This window comes from Phyllopteryx taeniolatus, chromosome 4, assembly GCF_024500385.1.
Source record: "Phyllopteryx taeniolatus isolate TA_2022b chromosome 4, UOR_Ptae_1.2, whole genome shotgun sequence".
Taxonomy (NCBI): domain Eukaryota; kingdom Metazoa; phylum Chordata; class Actinopteri; order Syngnathiformes; family Syngnathidae; genus Phyllopteryx; species Phyllopteryx taeniolatus.
Genome location: NC_084505.1, coordinates 21,853,172 through 21,870,810, shown reverse-complemented (window position 1 = coordinate 21,870,810; position 17,639 = coordinate 21,853,172). Strand labels below are relative to the sequence as shown.

At 39.0% G+C, this 17,639-nt stretch overlaps 2 protein-coding genes across 4 annotated transcripts in view; both read left to right on the top strand.

Annotated features, from left to right (window-relative positions):
• The first annotated feature begins 1,212 nt into the window (after positions 1 to 1,212).
• mnd1 (meiotic nuclear divisions 1 homolog (S. cerevisiae)) lies at positions 1,213 to 10,004 on the top strand. The gene is made up of 8 exons (XM_061770591.1): positions 1,213 to 1,410; positions 1,929 to 1,994; positions 2,086 to 2,143; positions 4,330 to 4,478; positions 5,542 to 5,616; positions 5,702 to 5,816; positions 8,277 to 8,321; positions 8,862 to 10,004. Exons 1-8 carry the CDS (start codon positions 1,408 to 1,410, stop codon positions 8,966 to 8,968), a joined length of 618 nt encoding a protein of 205 aa, XP_061626575.1. The 5' UTR covers positions 1,213 to 1,407; the 3' UTR covers positions 8,969 to 10,004.
• A 1,015-nt stretch (positions 10,005 to 11,019) lies between these two features.
• The window catches only part of tmem131l (transmembrane 131 like), a 38,441-nt gene continuing 31,821 nt past the window's right edge, over positions 11,020 to 17,639 (top strand). For all 3 annotated transcript variants that reach the window (XM_061770590.1, XM_061770589.1, XM_061770588.1), the window contains exons 1-3: positions 11,020 to 11,236; positions 11,664 to 11,737; positions 16,226 to 16,269. In XM_061770590.1, coding sequence (XP_061626574.1) covers positions 11,113 to 11,236; positions 11,664 to 11,737; positions 16,226 to 16,269 — 242 coding nt within the window. In that variant the 5' untranslated portion in view covers positions 11,020 to 11,112. The remainder of the gene's footprint in view (positions 11,237 to 11,663; positions 11,738 to 16,225; positions 16,270 to 17,639) is intronic.

Below are 17,639 nucleotides of genomic sequence, written 5' to 3'. Positions count from 1 at the left end.
GTTGTCTTTCTATTATCATTGCATGCTGCATGCTTAATAGAGCTTTTACAATATGACAAAGTTTTGTTTCTTATTGTTACTGACATTAAAAAATACTATTGCAGCGATTTTAAATACTTTAGAATAAATGTCTGTAATATTTCAACTACTCTTGTCAAATGATGACTTTTTCACAATATTACCATTTTTTTCTGTAATAGTACGACTTTATTCACATTTACTAAAAAAACATTTTCTTTTGATTTACAACTTTATTCCTGTAAAATTCAGATTTATTTTTTCTTGGAATATTACAACTAAATTTGACCCTCAGTAATATTTCAAATTTCTCAAAATGTATTTTTATCATATTACAACTATTATCCGAATATTAGAACTTTTTGTTGTGAAATTACTATTTTCTCTTTTGATATTTAAACTGTTTTCCCCCCTGATAATACTACTACTTTCTTCTTGTAAAATTATTCAAGAAATGTATTTGTCATACCAATACACAATAACCAAGGTCCCAGAGTAGCCCAAAATATATGAAATATAAATATAACACTAAAATAAGATAAAGTAAAAATAAGATGTAAAAGATAAAATACATATCTACAGATAATTTCTTGTAATATTACAACTTTACATCTTGTAAAATTAAAACTTTTGTTCACAGTATTATGACTTTTATTTTTATGATTTTGTTTTGCCGTAAATTAACATTTTATCCCCGTAATATTATGGCTTTATTATTCTATGATTACACCTTTTCCTGTGAAATTACTATTTACTTTGTCATTACTTTATTTTTCTAAAATGATAACTTTTTCCTTTCACCATACTACGACTTTGCAGTATGGCCTAAAATGTTGTTTTATTTTTATTGACGTAAAACATACTATTGCAGCGATTTTAAACGTCTTAAATGAACAAATTATTCAAGTCGAATACTGCACTGTATTTTTGCTTCGAAAATCATGGAAATTACAGAAATTAGCCGATAGAGAGCAGAAGAACGGAGTGCATTCACTGTCATCGGAAAGCATACAATTTACAACAACAAACCGTGCATTTACCGGATTTTGATTGAACAAACATGAATAGTGGCTGTAGACGGATCCTTTATCAGACATGACCAAACTAAAGAGACAAACACCAAACACGTACACAGCGTATAAGCTTGCAGCGTGCACCCACTGGTGTATGTATAATTTCCGGGATTCACTTGAATGCGACATACCGCGTTCACTCGACAAGACTTCCGCGGGAAATTCAGAAGCTTCTGGACACTATTCCCATTTGGAGCTAAATAGCGAAACAAAACAAAACAAACAAACAAAACAAAAACAGGACAAATATAACAAAACACGTTTTAACGCGGAATTATCACAATAGTGGACGTTACAAGGCGAGCTAATCATCAAAATGGTAAGCTATTTTTTAACATTTATATCGCTAGTATTGTTTGGACGTCTATCGAGTTGTAAGCGGCGTGTAAAATGTAAAAATGATCCTAATCCATCCGTATTTAATTTAATAATATATTATCTAGATGTTTAACTCGTTCACGTTGTATTTTTACTTTAAAACGTATCGGCCACATCAACGTTTTGTGAGAAATGTCGCTGAACGAGTTACCGTAAATGGATGCTGCCTGTCGCAACACGTTAGTTTCGTCACTAAATTTCATTTTACATTTTCATTCTATTGCGTGGTCATTTACTAGATTAAATTCTTATTAATGTTATCATTATTTTTTGAATTAATTTAAAGTTAAATCGCCAGAAAGGGCCTTTTTGTACGCATTACATTACAATTACATTTAATAAAATGTAGCCATTTGAAGTTTTAACAATTGTATTTATTCTTCTCAGCCACCGCAGTACGAAGTTATGTTGCAAATTCTTTGTGTTATTGACATTTTTATGATTATCATTGTGTTTTAGTCCAAAAAGAAAGGACTAAGTTTGGAGGAGAAGAGAAACCGCATGATGGAGATTTTCTTTGAAACAGTAAGTAAAATTTAGTTATTAATTCGAAAATGTGCACAATTTTTTTAAAGGTTTGTTTTATGCGCAATAAATCACACCTCTGTTTTTGTAGAAGGATGTCTTTCAGCTGAAAGACATTGAGAAGATTGCCCCTAAAACAAAGGGAATAAGTAAGTTATAAACCATAATCATTTAACGCATTTAAAAAATATACCAATTGATAATCTTGATTCTGTCACAAGTTGCAAGCGTATGTGTGGCAGATAGTCAGTCGGCAGCTAGTGTGAGAAGCAAACGTGCAGTCTACATCTTAACTCAGATTGCTGTAGAAGCGGAAAGGGATTTAACAGCAGAGTGCACAGTAATATCCGGGCCCGACTAGTTTAAGGCCTAAATGGGTTGCTGTAGATACTGAAATTGAAAGTAAACGGGATTCCACCAGTGGAGGACACAATTACATCTAGTAGGTTTTCTGCCTTAACGGGATACTGTAGCTAAAACAAAAATTGGGACGGATTTCACAAACGGAGAACACAATTCTATCGAGGCCTAACTTTGCTACCTAAACAGGTTGCTGTTTAAAGTGAAACGGAAAATAAAAAGTATTCCACCGCGTTTCACCAGTTTCGGTGCTCGACGAAAAATTTGGCAGACGTGTCTATCATAGGAGGACGTACAGAAAAGTCTCCAGGATCTATGCCCGAAATTGAACTAGAAGCCGGCCATTTTGGTTCGAAGCAGCCCTTTTCGACATTTTCGAAGAACTCCTACCAGTCGATTAGCAGAGTCTAGCATGGAAACAGGAGTTCAAAACATTCAGAAAAGGGGAGAGATTCTGCCATCCTTTTGGAAAAAAAAAACAATTATTGGATGAATTAATGGTTAATGGTAAAAGTGTCTTCACAGCACCAGTAACAATGTAGATGGTCGGGCTGGGCCGTGATTAAAAGCACATGTTTGTAAGCCCCTTACTCGGGCACGATGTTGTTACTTAAGGACGGTGGCGAGGGGAATGGGGGGCTTCCTGCAGATCCCGCAACGCTTTTCTTAATGTCGACTGCGAGTGTAGCTCTGAACAGAACGCTGCCAATGTTTTTTTTTTTTTTTTTTTTTTTTTAAATTGATTTAATTTTTTTGGAAGAGTGTCACATTTCAGATGTCATTCTGGTTGGGCTACATTCTCTTCAAGTGCCTGAGAGACCGCAGATGTTTTTGCTCTGTTGACGTTAGAGAGGAACACACACACACACACACAGACACACACACAAAATAAATCCTCTGCAATTGAATGCAATCCGATGTGATTTTCCTATAGGAAATAACGGAAATGGAGATCATCTATTCCGGGATCAAACTGGCAATACTTTGAAGTAACATTTGACCATTCTTAATCATTATACAAGTGTAGGAATAAGTTAATTGTTGTTTTGTAAAACTGATGAACGAGATCAGTGGTTCTCAAACATTTTACACCAAGTGCCACCTAAAAAAAAACATTTAGCTATTATGGTGGTACTTGGAGAGCTAACATTAAAATACAAGTAGATCAGTAGGCCCGTTTTTATAAAAAATGAGACAGAAGTTTTATTCCTAAAAAGTATATTTCATATTATTCAAAGCCACTGTAACATTAGTCATAATCTGAACATTGGGCTTAAATATATGAAAATAAAAACTGTAGTTAATGATTCAATTAATTTCATTGCATGAATGTTAAATTACAATTGTACCTAAATGTCTAAAACCAAACAGCTCTTAAAGATTGAATGCAAATGTATTGTACTTAAGAGCTAGCCAGTGTTGATAGCAACAAGGGACTGTACAGATATGTATAATATATTAAGGGTAAATGGAAATACTCCATTCTAGGGTCAAATTGTGGCCATCATGAATTTTATTGACTGTCGAGATATGGCAGATTATTGACTGTCATACGAGTGTAGAAATATGTGAACCACTGCTAATAGTAAAATGGAAAAACAATAACACAGTCTTGACATTAGTGACAGATCACAAAAGGCACATCAGATTTTTCAAGCGTTCTTGAATGTCATTCAAGTACAATAAAATAGGTTAAACACTAAAATGTTCTAGACTTGCTTTGACAACATGCTGGAGTGTGCTATGTCGTGTAACTTCCTGTTTATATTCTTCTCTTAACATAACTTGTGTAGGCAAGTGTTGTAACCCCCCCCAAAAAAAATACAAATAAAGCTAAGCATGGCTCACTTTAGCATTTCCGCTCTATTCTACTGTCACAAAAGCTAATACTTAATCACCAAATCACCATAAGCCAAAAACTGGGCCTGGAAGAAGGCGCCACGTCGGGTGATGTTGTGTCTGTGACGTCTTTCAGCACCCATGACGGTGAAGGAGGTGCTGCAGAGCCTGGTGGATGACAACATGGTGGACTGTGAGCGTGTGGGCACGTCCAACTACTACTGGGCTTTCCCTAGCAAAGCTCTGCACGCTCGCGAGCTCAAACTGGAGGAGCTGAACAAACAGGTGAGCACACGTTCCACTTTGGCCGCCTAAACGGGTTGCTGTCGAAGCCGAAATGGAACGCAAACAGGATTTCAGCAGCAGAGGGCACAATTCTACACTTTAGCAGTTCAAATTGAAGAAGGTTCTACCAATGAAGGGTACATTTACATTCCACCAGTGGAAGGCAAAGTTATATCCAGGCCCCACTTGTTTACTGCCTAGACGGGATGCTGTAGAAACAGAAAGTAAATAGGATTCCATCATTAGAGGGCAATATTATATTCAGGCCCAACAGTTTGCTGCCTAAATGCGTTGTAACATGGTGCCACCACCAGAGGGCGCAAATATGTCCAAGACCAATCCGTTTGCGGCCTAAACTGGTTGGTGTCAAGTCCGAAATGGGAAGTAAACAGGATGCCAGTAGCAAAGGGCTCAATTAGATGGGTTGCCAATGATGTTTATTTAGGGTAACACTTGTCAGTATGATTGTTAACATTTAGTATTAGCGCTATACCGATTAGCAGCCAGGCTGATTATTATCGGTGGTGATATTCTGCATTTTGAGGCATATCGGCATGTGCATGTTTTCTTTTCTTTTCTTTTCTTTTTTTTTTTAAATCCAACGGCCAATAAGAGATCACTTTAAAAGTGGGTAAACTTCAGGGAACTATTTATTTAAAATTTCAGTTCACTTTATCAGAGATGCTGCTGACCCTGGGAACTCCCCGCACTTTTGGTTTTTGTTTGAATTTAAAACAAAGATAACTGAAATGGGCGGCACGGTGTTCGACTGGTTAGAGCGTCTGCCTCACAGTTCTGAGGACCGGCGTTCAATCCCCGGCCCCGCCTGTGTGGAGTTTGCATGATCTCCTCGTGCTTGCGTGGGTTTTCTCCCACATCCCAAAAACATGCATGCTAGGTTGATTGACAACTCTAAATTGCCCCCAAATATCAGTTATCGGCCTCCTTGACCGCTAATAATCGGTATCAGTATCGGCCCCGAAAACCACATAGCGGTCTATCTCTAATTGATATTTCTCTAAGTTGCAATCTAGTTGTAATGCAACACTGTCTACCTTCAAAGGTGTTGGAGGCAAAGCGGCGCAAAACGTCGCTGGAGGACGCGATTGGAAAAGCCAAAGAAGGACGTCAGGATACAGTAAGATAACGTATGACCATAGCATATAAAACATACAAGTATGTTCATATGCTGAACGACCACACATGCGTGCGCATGTGTGTAGAAAGAGAGGAGCGCCGTGTTGAAGGAGCTTCAGGCTCTGAAAGAGGAGCGGGCTCAGCTGCAGACTGAGTTGGACAAATACAAGGAGTGTGACCCACAAGTTGTCGAACAGATGAGTGAGTACCAGTGACACAACCTGAAGGCTAAGCCAAAGAAACACACACACGTTTATGCAACTGCAGATGGGAGAGGCATCTTTTAGGGGTGAAACTAAATATGGCAGCATCAATGAACTGAGGTCATTACTGTCACTACCCGTTTTTTCCCCGATGGGCCATCTGTTTACGCCTATTTGTCGTAAGTGGATGACACACCTGAGGACTAATCTGGGTACGGCGTCTATTATCGAGATGGTCAGTATTGGAGAAAATACAGTAATTAAAGTGAGATCATTACACTTCCTACCCATGTTTTTCCTGATGGGGTTTCAATTTGAGGGAGTTGTTTATTTATCTTGAGTGGATAATTGGCTCACCCAATGACTAATGGCATCTATTAGAGGGATAATATTCAAAGAAATACAGTTTTGTCAATGAACTAAGATAATTATGTTAACTACCCATACTGTATTTTACCTGATGGGGTGCCCATTTGAGGGAGGTGTTTATTTTTGTATAAATGGATGACACACACACACTAATGGCATCTCCAGAGATGGATAATATTTGAAGAAATAGAATAATTAACTGAGATCGTTCTATTAACTAACCATTTACTTCCTGCTTGGGTGTCTATTTGAAGTAGGCGTTTATTTTTTTTAATAAGTGGATGACACACAAGGCGACTAATCTTCGCATGGCGTCTGCTGTCAGAATGGTCGATATTTAAGGAAACAGCGTAATAAAGTTCAATAACAATAACAATAAATAATAAGTTCATTGACGGGACATCAATGAGAAGGTGACTCATTTTAATGTCATCGAAATTTGAATGCCTACACGTATGAGAGAACATAATGTTCACCTTGCGTGAGTGACAGACAGACTTTAATTATCCAAATTCGTCAACGCTATTGCAGAAAGCGCAAGGCTGCTAAAAATAGATGTACTGGTGTTGCAATTAAGCACAATTGAGGAAGTTGATCACTTCGAAACATCAACTTTGGTGAGGGCGAAACTCCATCTCCCGCATCCTCCATCTTTGACCCTCGTTCATCACAACGGTTCAAAATGGCTGCCATGACTGCAGTTGTAATGTACAATGCTGCAAACAACAACCACAATAATAAACAGTTACACATTTAAGCTGCATTTCTACTTAAGGTTCCGGGACATTTTTAGTACTTGGTACTTGTAGTTTCTGGAGCTAAAAAGGTACCAGTTAGATATGTTCAGTCTAGGGTTGCAAAGGGGGGTAAATTTCGACCTGGAAATATTCCAAAATGGAAACTCTCCATATGAATTAACTGGGAATTGAGGGTGATTTAATGGAAGGTATAATATTCAAGCTTAAATGTTTACATTTTGTTTTGTTATAAGCAGACATCCATGCAAAATAGCTCTCTTTGCATAAAATGTTTCCATTTAAGTCAAGGTACCACTGTATGGTACTTGCATGAAGTCTGGTTGTTTTAGTCAGGATTATGCTAAAGTATGTTTTCCCCCAATACTTAAGTTCCCTACCATGAGCCAACTTTTAATTTTGTAAATTCATTGTTGCTCCAGGTTTCCCCCCATAAATTCCTATCAATTTCCATGGAAAGTTTCCAGTTTTGAAATTTCACGGAATTTTGCAACCCAAGTTCAGACCCCACACAAAGGTTCCTGGGCCTGTTGAAACTACTACCCTTGTCCTTTTTAAGGGTTTTCTTTTAGCCCTGATAAATTGCCCTGGGACTAGTTTGGACAGCCTGTATGGACGATATGCATGCTTGATTGTTGCATGAACTGATGAAGCGTCCTTGGATGGGAGGTGAAACGTCTTCTAAGACAACCAGAACAGTCCAGTTGCGATCTGAGATGAATATAACCTGGATGAATGATAATATTCACGGGCGTACGCCGGAATTCTAGCGCATCTGGAAAATAGTCACGGAATTTCTCTTTTCCAATTGTTTTTTATGTTACAGCCTTATTCCAAAATGGAATAAACTCATTTTTGCCTCAAAGTTTTACACACAACAACCTATGTTGATAACATTAAAACCATTCATTTCTGCATTTAATACTACAACAACAACAAAAAACTCATCAATTATGTACATACAATAAATGTAAACCACAGTTCCAACAAAAAGCACAAATTTCCTAGTTCCTAGATTTGTAAATGAGACAATTGAATTCTTTATTTGGGTCTAAATTTCACAAAAATATATTTTAAAAATCTGTAACAATTATTAATGATTACATGTTTTTAATACAATATTTTGTTCTGCTTCATTCAGGTAAAATAAAAAATATAAGTTAAAAGAATGTTATCAATGTCAGCCCTATATTAGCTTGTTGCCACACCATGGAGAGATAATTAGCCAATTGTTTTATATATTTCTTGATGAAGGCGTTTCATGACTGTCAAGCCACTCTATCATCATCATCATGAGTCATTTTCTCACCATTGTGCCATGTCACATTTTGCAGGAAAATCAAATGTTGTGGCCAAGGAAGCTGTTTCCAGGTGGACAGGTGAGTCATTTTGGGGGGAATTATCCGCCACGCCCTACTTGCAATTCATTTTAAGGGCGCACAAATGCTCCTTGTGAAACAATTGATGCAGTCTCTCTCTGTGTGTGTTCTATTAAGTCAAGTCCAAGTGTAACCATGGTGACCATTGATTATTTCGGTCAAAATGCCTCTGTCTGGTTGACTGAGTTTGTAGGTACAGAAAGCGGAAGTGAGCAAAAACAAAACTGGAAGTGACAAGTGAAGAAATGAATTGTAGGATATTGTACATACTGTACATATTTGTGTTTTTAGCACAATCAGGGGCACATTTGTATGCAGGTTCCAACCAGTATGCTGCCTAAAAAAGGTTGCTGCAGAGGCTATTTCACAAAATTATACGCAGGCCCAACCAGTTTGAGGTTGCAGTATGTTCCTGCCTGGACTGAATCATCACGCGCCAGTCCCAAGGACATTACAAATATTACAAATTCCCTGACTAACCATGCCAAGTAACACCACATGCATCCAAACGTGACATTTTTGGGGTATTTGTGTTTCCAGACAATGTTTTCGCCATCAAGTCGTGGACCAAGAAAAAATTTGCGTTCGACGACAGCCGCATCGTCAAAGCCTTCGGGATCCCCGAGGACTTTGACTACATGGATTGACGGACTCTCGGCTGTTCAGTTTAAGGGCACGAGCCTTGTGTTGCCGATATTGGGCTTTTTTGACACAACCGGAGATGAAACAAGAGCGTCCTATTAGCGGGTTAGGCGATGAAAATCACTTTGCACCTGTTGGCCTAAAAACTGGGCTTCCCGAGTATATCCGTCGTAGTTTGATTTTGTCAGTTGTTGTGTTATTTTGCCTTTTTCTAGTGTTATCATAGGGTTCCTTTAGTTCCTGTTTCACAATGTGAGTGTTTATCCGTTTCTACCCCAGGCCCGTACAAGCAGTATTTCTGTATGAGCCAACAAAACCGTAACAATTTTGTCACGACACGCCAGCGATGACGACCCGTGTCTTCTCCAAAACGAGATGCAGAGCAGAGCCGTGGTGTGTTGACTTGACAAGCTCAGTGAGTCTACGCGTGTACTTCGACTTTGGTTTTCCATCGCTTGTGTCGTAAAACACGTCGCTTTTCTTTATGCTTCACGGTGCGCCAAGCGACTTTGCGACAGCACATTGTTCACGTTTGTTTGTTTAAAATCTGCTCCCCATGTGAAATCGTACGAGAGAGAGAGAGTTAGGGGGTCGAGTGGGGGTTGGGGCGGGGGGGGAATAAATAAATGCCTGAGTGCAGCTTTGTTTGAACACACCCACTTGTGGCGTGACATGGCTCATGTGTGTACCTGCCCGACCTGTCTACGCTGCCAATCATCACTCTATTTCATGCTGATTGTACTGACGATTATTGCAAGCACTCTTTCATTCATTCATTTTCCCTACCACTTCTCGTCACAAGGGTCACGGGCGCATGCAGATTTGTAATCTGCACTCGTTCAGGGGAATTCCTGAGTACGGGGTGCTCAAACCTTTTGGGTCTCATAGGGGAGAGATTTTTCCAAATTTGGCCCCCGGGCCTGAGCTTGACTTATGTCTGTTAGTATGTCAATGTTGTTTTGCATTGTTTGCTAGCATTAAGCTAAGCAGACTTTCCCAAGGCAAAGCCATGTAGTTGTTTTAAATACACATGTAATTCTCTTTGATTTATCTTTTAGTTTGATGGTAAACTTCAACTGCGACCAGTCCGGGTGTCCAATCTAGCCCGTGAGGATAGAACACGTTAACTACATTTTTTTTTTTTATAAAAGTAGCTGTTGTTGCTAATGATGACTGATTGACCACTTAACTGACCACTTACCACTTAAATGACATTCTGAAATTGGCTATTCGTCAGGTTGTGACGCCTGATAGTGATGCACTTTCAGGAGCAAAGTGATCCTACACATAAAATGCTGTGCCACCTAAGCACTACACTTCTGTGAACAGAATACCTCACGAAGAAATATTTTAAGACACAGAATATTGCAAAGTATCAGTTCAAAGGAAGTTGGTTTGGTGGAACTCATGTTTTTGGCATGCACAGCCACAACTTGTATGTATTTTTATGTATACTTTTACAATTGCACACACTTGGAAAACTTGCCAGTCACATTTCCAGTTGGATGTGAAAATGTATATACATTTAAAATCATTTCTAAAGCTTAAGTTGTTTTCTAAAAGGCACATGCAGTATATAGAACTACTGTGATCCATAAATTGCACGTGTAAATGAAAACAGATTTATAATATTGAAATTTCACTCGTTTTTTTTTTTAAAGACGCTTCAGACTGCTCGTATGATTTGAAATAATTATTTGCAGCAAAACAATGGGGACAAAAATGTGAATGGTCGTTATTCATAGTTTATTAGGCTGGTCCGGCCCTCTTGAAATAAAATGTGGGTGAATGTGGCCCCTAAACTAAAACGGGTTTGACACTCCTGCTGTATCGTGCATCTCAGGTTTATCCTGCGCTGCTTCTGCTTTAGAAAGCACTACTTTGCTCTGCAAGCATGCCGATATTCGTAATGATAACAATAATGTCCATTATTGTGCAGTTTCTTGCGTTCCCTTCGGCCCGAAATGTAAACAATTTGGCCGTATGCGCATGCGCGTGAGGAGACGGCGGAAGGAGGGAGCGAGGGAGGGAGGGACCGAGCGCTCGCGGGAGGGAGGTGGCTGCTGCTGTTGCTGCTGTGGCCGGAGAGACACCAACGAAGCACCTACCGAGTGAGTGAGTGCGGCGGCGGTGTGGTGAAACGCAAGGCATGGCGGGGCCGCAGGACTTCCAGCAGGGCAGCTACTGTCACCGGAAGACGTGCCTCAACGTTCTATTGGGAATATTGCACTTAATCTTACCCTGCGTGCAGCACGGAGGAGCTCAAAGACAAGGTTCGTCTTAAAAAGAAAAAATATATATATTTCCCCCCCTCCCCTCCCTGTAACGTCACGGTTAGCCAAACCTTCATTTGACAGCACTCTGCAATAGGGCTTTAAAAGCCCCTTTGTCTTATTTACACCCACAGACTCATTAATATGTTATTCAAAACACTCGCTCGGGGGTAGTTTGTAACACAAAGCTAGCACAAAGGTTTGTTTGTGTGAGCAAGTTGGGTTAGCCGCCGTGCTAACGCTTCCTGCTAACTAGCGAGCCTTTGTCAAAGCGATGCCAAGTCATGTCACACTTCTCGTTTGTTTATTTGCTCAGTATTTCCTACGAGACAATTTCAGTAGCGCCGATACATCTATCGAACACTGCTAAATAAACGTCTCACCTCACATCTCGTTTTATGTGTTGTTTTTCTCGCTCATTCCAAAGCTCTGGGTCAAATGTCCACCAGCGTGGTTGAGGTCTGGCAGCCGGAGGATGCAGACACGCTCGTCCCGCTGCAGGTAATTATGACTGCTATGTATGCACGTGGGGAAATATTGTTTCTCATAAGTATTATGTCCACCCCCGCCAAAAAAGAGCTCCAATCGGGAGCACGTGTATGCCATCCATTGTTTGGATTCACGTTGCACATGTGCACGTTCCCCCCTACTCTTTTGTCCGCGTACTCCATTGACGATAATGGAAATTGTACATTTACATGCACTTTATGCATTTCTAAGTTACGCATTTGAGGGATTTATGCCATGCAAATGGAACGAAAGGCCCCCCTCCACCATGCGGCTTCCCCCCTCTCATCTAATCTCCATTATGGAGGTGCAACTGCACATGGAGGCAGCTCCCCAACAATGCTCCTTTTACACTCGCCTTCCACAATATTAGGAACACGTGCATACTCCAATTTTGATTGATTGACACTGTTCATTTAATATTGTTTATTTTTGTGGTTACTGCATCGTCCTGAGCCGTTCCTAATATTTTGTCCCAAAAAAAGGCACCAGAATTCTATTTTAATTTAGTTGTTGGAAAACAATATAACACATGTAATAGTTGTAACATTCATAAATATAACACATTAAATAATTTCATGTATTAATATTTTGTAATTATATAGTTGTTTTTGTATGAACAATGGCAATGACTGTGCATTGACATTTATTTTTATCCATTGTTATTTATTGCTAATGTTTGATTTGTTATTAATATTGTCATTATATTGTATTTTTATATTGTGTATATATTTGCCTACACGCATCTATGTTTGTTAAACTGCTTGGTTAAATATCAAAATTGATTTGAAATTATTTGTGTTTTTTTGTATTATTGATTTAAATGATTGCTAGTTTAATGTATAATTTAAAAAATATTTTTCGGTAAATTTTTATCTTTAAATAATGTTTTTAAAAATTGCTGGGTTAAATATATACATTTAATTGAAATTATAATTTGTATTTAATTTAATTTTAGTTTTAAATGTTCTCAGTTTGAAGTGGACTTCCATCCATCCATTTTCTGAGCCGCTTCTCCTCACTAGGGTCGCGGGCGTGCTGGAGCCTATCCCAGCTGTCATCGGGCAGGAGGCGGGGTACACCCTGAACTGGTTGCCAGCCAATTGCAGGGCACATAGGAACAAACAACCATCCACACTCACAGTCATGCCTACGGGCAATTTAGAGTCTCCAATTCATGCATGTTTTTGGGATGTGGGAGGAAACCGGAGTGCCCGGAGAAAACCCACGCAGGCACGGGGAGAACATGCAAACTCCACACAGGCGGGGCCGGGGATTGAACCCGGGTCCTCAGAACTGTGAGGCTGACGCTCTAACCAGTCGGCCACCGTGCCGCCTGAAGTGGACTTAACAACCACAATAATAAACATATTGTAAAATGATAACAGTCAAAAATGAGCATTATCAACTTTTTAATTTCATTACATCTCATTAGCTTGTGTACCTAATATTGTGGCCTCATCCTGCAGCAATGAAATGTATCAGCAAGCGAGCGATTATGTAATCGCAGGTTAACCAATAACTCCCGCCGAGGTCGCCAGCTGACTGTCATGTTACCTGAGGGGGCGTGGAGCACGGGGCGGGATATGGGGTTGGGGTGGGGATTTGTCCTGGCCTCATCACCACCACCACCACCACCTCCAGGCCTTTTGTGAATAGACCTGCATTGATACCACCACTGCAGATAAACATGTATATTTACACTCCATCCACACACTGTCTTTTCAGACTACTCAGTACAATATGGTGACAGTAGTAATAAGACCTTTGTTATATGCTAGGCTACATGGTAAGTTTTTCCAGATGGCATTTTAACTACTTTTGCCATGTTTATGACACTTAAAACTCCTAATAGGGTAAATGTATCAACTCTTAATGCAAGACTTATCCTCCCTCTTCACATCCTTATATGCTATGCTACGTCACTGCATTTTTCAGACAGTGGGTTAACTCCTTTTTAAACTTTTGATAATAACAAGAAATTACTTTCTTAGGACAGTTAAGAATGTTAAAAAGCGAGCTAAATGAAGTCTTAATGAGTCATCCTCTTGCCCCACTTCCTTATATGCTGCACTATATCGGTACTTTTTTTTTTCTAAACGGTGGTATAACTTCTTTTTACACTTGTACAATGGTTAAGAGAATGCCCAAAAAGCTGGCGACAGGAAGTCTGAACGCGTTAGTTATGCTCCTTTTCTGCTTCCTTATACAGTATGCTAGACGACTGCGCTACATGTTGTCGGAGTAACTTTTTACATTTGCTTGACGGTTACCACAGATACAATTTTACTTAAAACATTCATTCATTTTCCGCACCGCTTATCCTCAGTAGGGTCGTGGGCATGCTGGAGCCTATCCCAGCTATCTTTGGGCGAGAGGCGGGGTACACCCTGAACTGGTCGCCAGCCAATCGCAGGGCACATATAAACAAAAAACCATTCGCACTCACATTCATCAACCTACCATGTGTGTTTTTGGCATGTGGGAGGAATCTGCAGTGCCTGGAGAAAACCCACGCAGGCACCGGGAGAATATGCAAACTCCTAACTAAAACAAATTATGATGTGACAAAACACAGATTTTTTTATTTATTTAATTTTAAAAAAAATTAAGATGCACTCTAATACATTTTCTTACCCGCAAAGGTTCCATTGTGTTTTGGGTTTTAACAAGCTTTTGGATGCTGGGGAGCATATTTGGCTTCACAATGCCTTGATAGTCTTGGGATTTCGTTGAACCTTACCCAATTTCAAGACACCATGTGCCTGCCATACGTAGCAAAGCAGCACCAAACATAGCCAAGACTAAGCCTTCTGACACTGGGTTGCACATTTTTGTTCCAGAATGCCTTGATAGTCTAGTTCCTGCATTGTAAAAGCACCCTGAATGCATCTGTGATGTATGTTATTCTGCCTTCCTTGAGCATGCTTTAAGCTGCTTATTACTAAACACACTGTTTATTACTAAACACACAATGTAAAAAATACATTATATATTTATATATAAAACACATGCTTGGTTTTAGCTTTGTTCTTGAAAATCGCCAGCTTATGGTTAACACCCCATTGATGCTAACAAAAATTAACATTAGAAGTCACGACTCACAGGAGTGCTATATCTTCAAATCAAGAATATTCACACATACTGTACGAAAGCATACAGACAGGTACCGTAATTTCTCATGTATAATGCGTATTCCCCCCCCCCCCCCCCCCCCAAAAAAAATGGTCAAAAGTCAATAGTGCGCATTGTACATGGGGAAAGGGAAGAAAAAAACTTTAACATTTTATAAATGTATGCCGCCATCTAGCGGTTATGAAAAAGCTGTACACTTTCATTCCAAAATGCCACCGCCACCTAGTGGTTATAAAAAAGATGTAGCCTACACTTTTCAGCTCAATATGACATATTGTATATATGCATATATGTACAGTTCTTCTACAGTACCCTGGCAGAATTTGTGAAATTCTTTTTTTTTTTTTTTTTTTTTTTTTTTTAAATTGATGACTGAACAACAATCATCATTAATTTCTTTATGGTTATGTTTTGTTTAATGATAATGCTTTTCTGAAATGCTTGACTGTTTAATTTGAATGCCATTAAAATAAAATTAAATATCTTTCGCCTGGCCCTTCATGTATTCTATAAAGTATTTTAGCCATCTTACAAATTCTGCCTGGGTAATCAAGCATTTGAGCACAACTGTGTGTGTTCTAATTTACTAAATAAAAGTAGCGCTGTGAATTTCAAAATAAGAGCCAAGTCAATAAAAAAGAAAGTATTACATGTTCAAATAATAATTATTTGGGAAAAAAACTAACAAATTACAGATAATACTTCGTTTTGATCATATGGGTAGAAGCAAAATCATGCATTGTAAAAATGCATTATACATGGGTAGAAGGGTTTACCAGAATTTTGAGGTCAACTTTGGGGGTGCGTATTATAGATGGGTGTGCATTATACACGAGAAATTACGGTAATATGACAGTACTCACAGAAAAACAAGTAACAGTATGTTTGTTAATGAAGTTCAATAGTGACTTTTTCTTCTACTCTTTTATCATGATGTGTGTATCTCTATTTTAATATGTATTTTTTTTTGCTTGTTACTAATTTATTTTCTGGTTCTTTTAAATTATATTTAGTTGTTTTAATAGATTAATAAATAGTACGTTTTGAAATCAGTGACTAATCGTGTTTATTGATCGTGATTTCAATATCAGTAAAATTAATCGGGATTATTATATTTTCCATAATCGCCCAGACATAGTAGCCAGCTCGTTTCCTTCAAGAATGCCTCAATCGTCTTGAGATTTCATAGTACCCTCCACAGATTCAAGACACCCTGTGCTGGATGTAACAAAGCAGCCCCAAAGCGTTACCGACACAAAGCCTTCTGACACTGGGAAAAGGCTAAACTCGAGCTCAGATCACACTGATTGGTTGCAGTGTATGTTAACATTTCTTCCTCGTTCACAGGTGGAAAAGGGGCCAAGAAAAGACGGTCTTCCACTTGAAGAAAGGTAGATTTCTTTTCACATTTTGTGGGGTTAGCATAAACCACTGCGTTATTGCATGTTTGTGATTGTTACACAGGCAGGCACTTAGTTTGTTCAAACATTTGGTCAGAAAACGTGGCAGCTAGCTAGCAGACGTTAAATGTAACCGATCGAATCGTCTCCGTCTGTTTTTTATTTTGTTCTTGAGATTAAAAAAAAAATCCTGTCACTTAACAGCGTCGACATTAAATGGGAGCACCCTACCTGTTCACCACGAAGGAATGCAAAAACAGGTTCTTGATTCTTATTTGGCCTGTGGTAAAACTTCACTGAAGGATGTTTTGAATGTGAAAATAAGCCGGCATATTTCCAAATGAACCAAAGAACTAGTTCTTGATTCTTGTTTGAACCATAGTAATACTCTGCTAAGTGATGTTTGGGTACTAAAAAAAGTCTGCCCTGTTTCCAAATGATTGATTGTAATTTGACCCAAGGTAATACTCTGCGAGGTGATGTTTTGAATATGCCCCACCAAAAAACGACATGTAAATGTTGCCAGATAAACCAATAATCAAGTTCTTGATTCAAATTTGACCCGCGGTAAGACTCTCCTGAGTGATCTCTTGAATATGCCCAAGAAACCCCGACATGTTACCATGTAAACAAATAACCAAGTTCTTGATTCACATTTGGCCCTTGGTAACTGAGTGATATTTTGAATACGCAAAAAAGACATTGCATCTTGCCAAATAAACCAATAAACACATTCTTTACTCAGATTTGACTCATGGTAAGAAATAAGAAAAAAAAACATGTTGCTCAATAAACAAGTCTTGATTCTTATTTGACTCAGAGGTAAGACTCGAAACATGTTTTTAATAGGAAAAAAGGCTGATTTGTAGACAAATAACCAAGTTCTTGATTCATGTTTGACCCATTGTAAGAGTCTGTTTTGACTAGGCAAAAAGGCTGACATGCTTCCAAATTAGCGGCACGGTGGACGACTGGTTATCACATCTGCCTCACAGTTCTGAGGACACAGGGTTCAAATGAAGCCTTGCCTGTGTGGAGTTTGCCTACGTGGGTTTTTTCCGGGTACTCCGGTTTCCTCCGACATCCCGAAAACATGCATGGTAGGTTAATTGAAGACACAAAATTGTCCGTAGGTGTGAATGTGACTGCGTGTGGTTGTTTGTTTATGTGCCCCGTGACCAGTTCAGGGTGTACTCCGCCTCTCGCCCAAAGATAGCTGGGATAGGCTCCAGCACACCCGCAACCCTAGTGAGGATAAGCGGTACGGAAAATGCATGGATGTTTCCAAATTAACAAGTTCTTGATTCAAGTTTGACCCATGGTAAGACCCTGATCGATGTTTTGAATAGGCAGGCTGACCT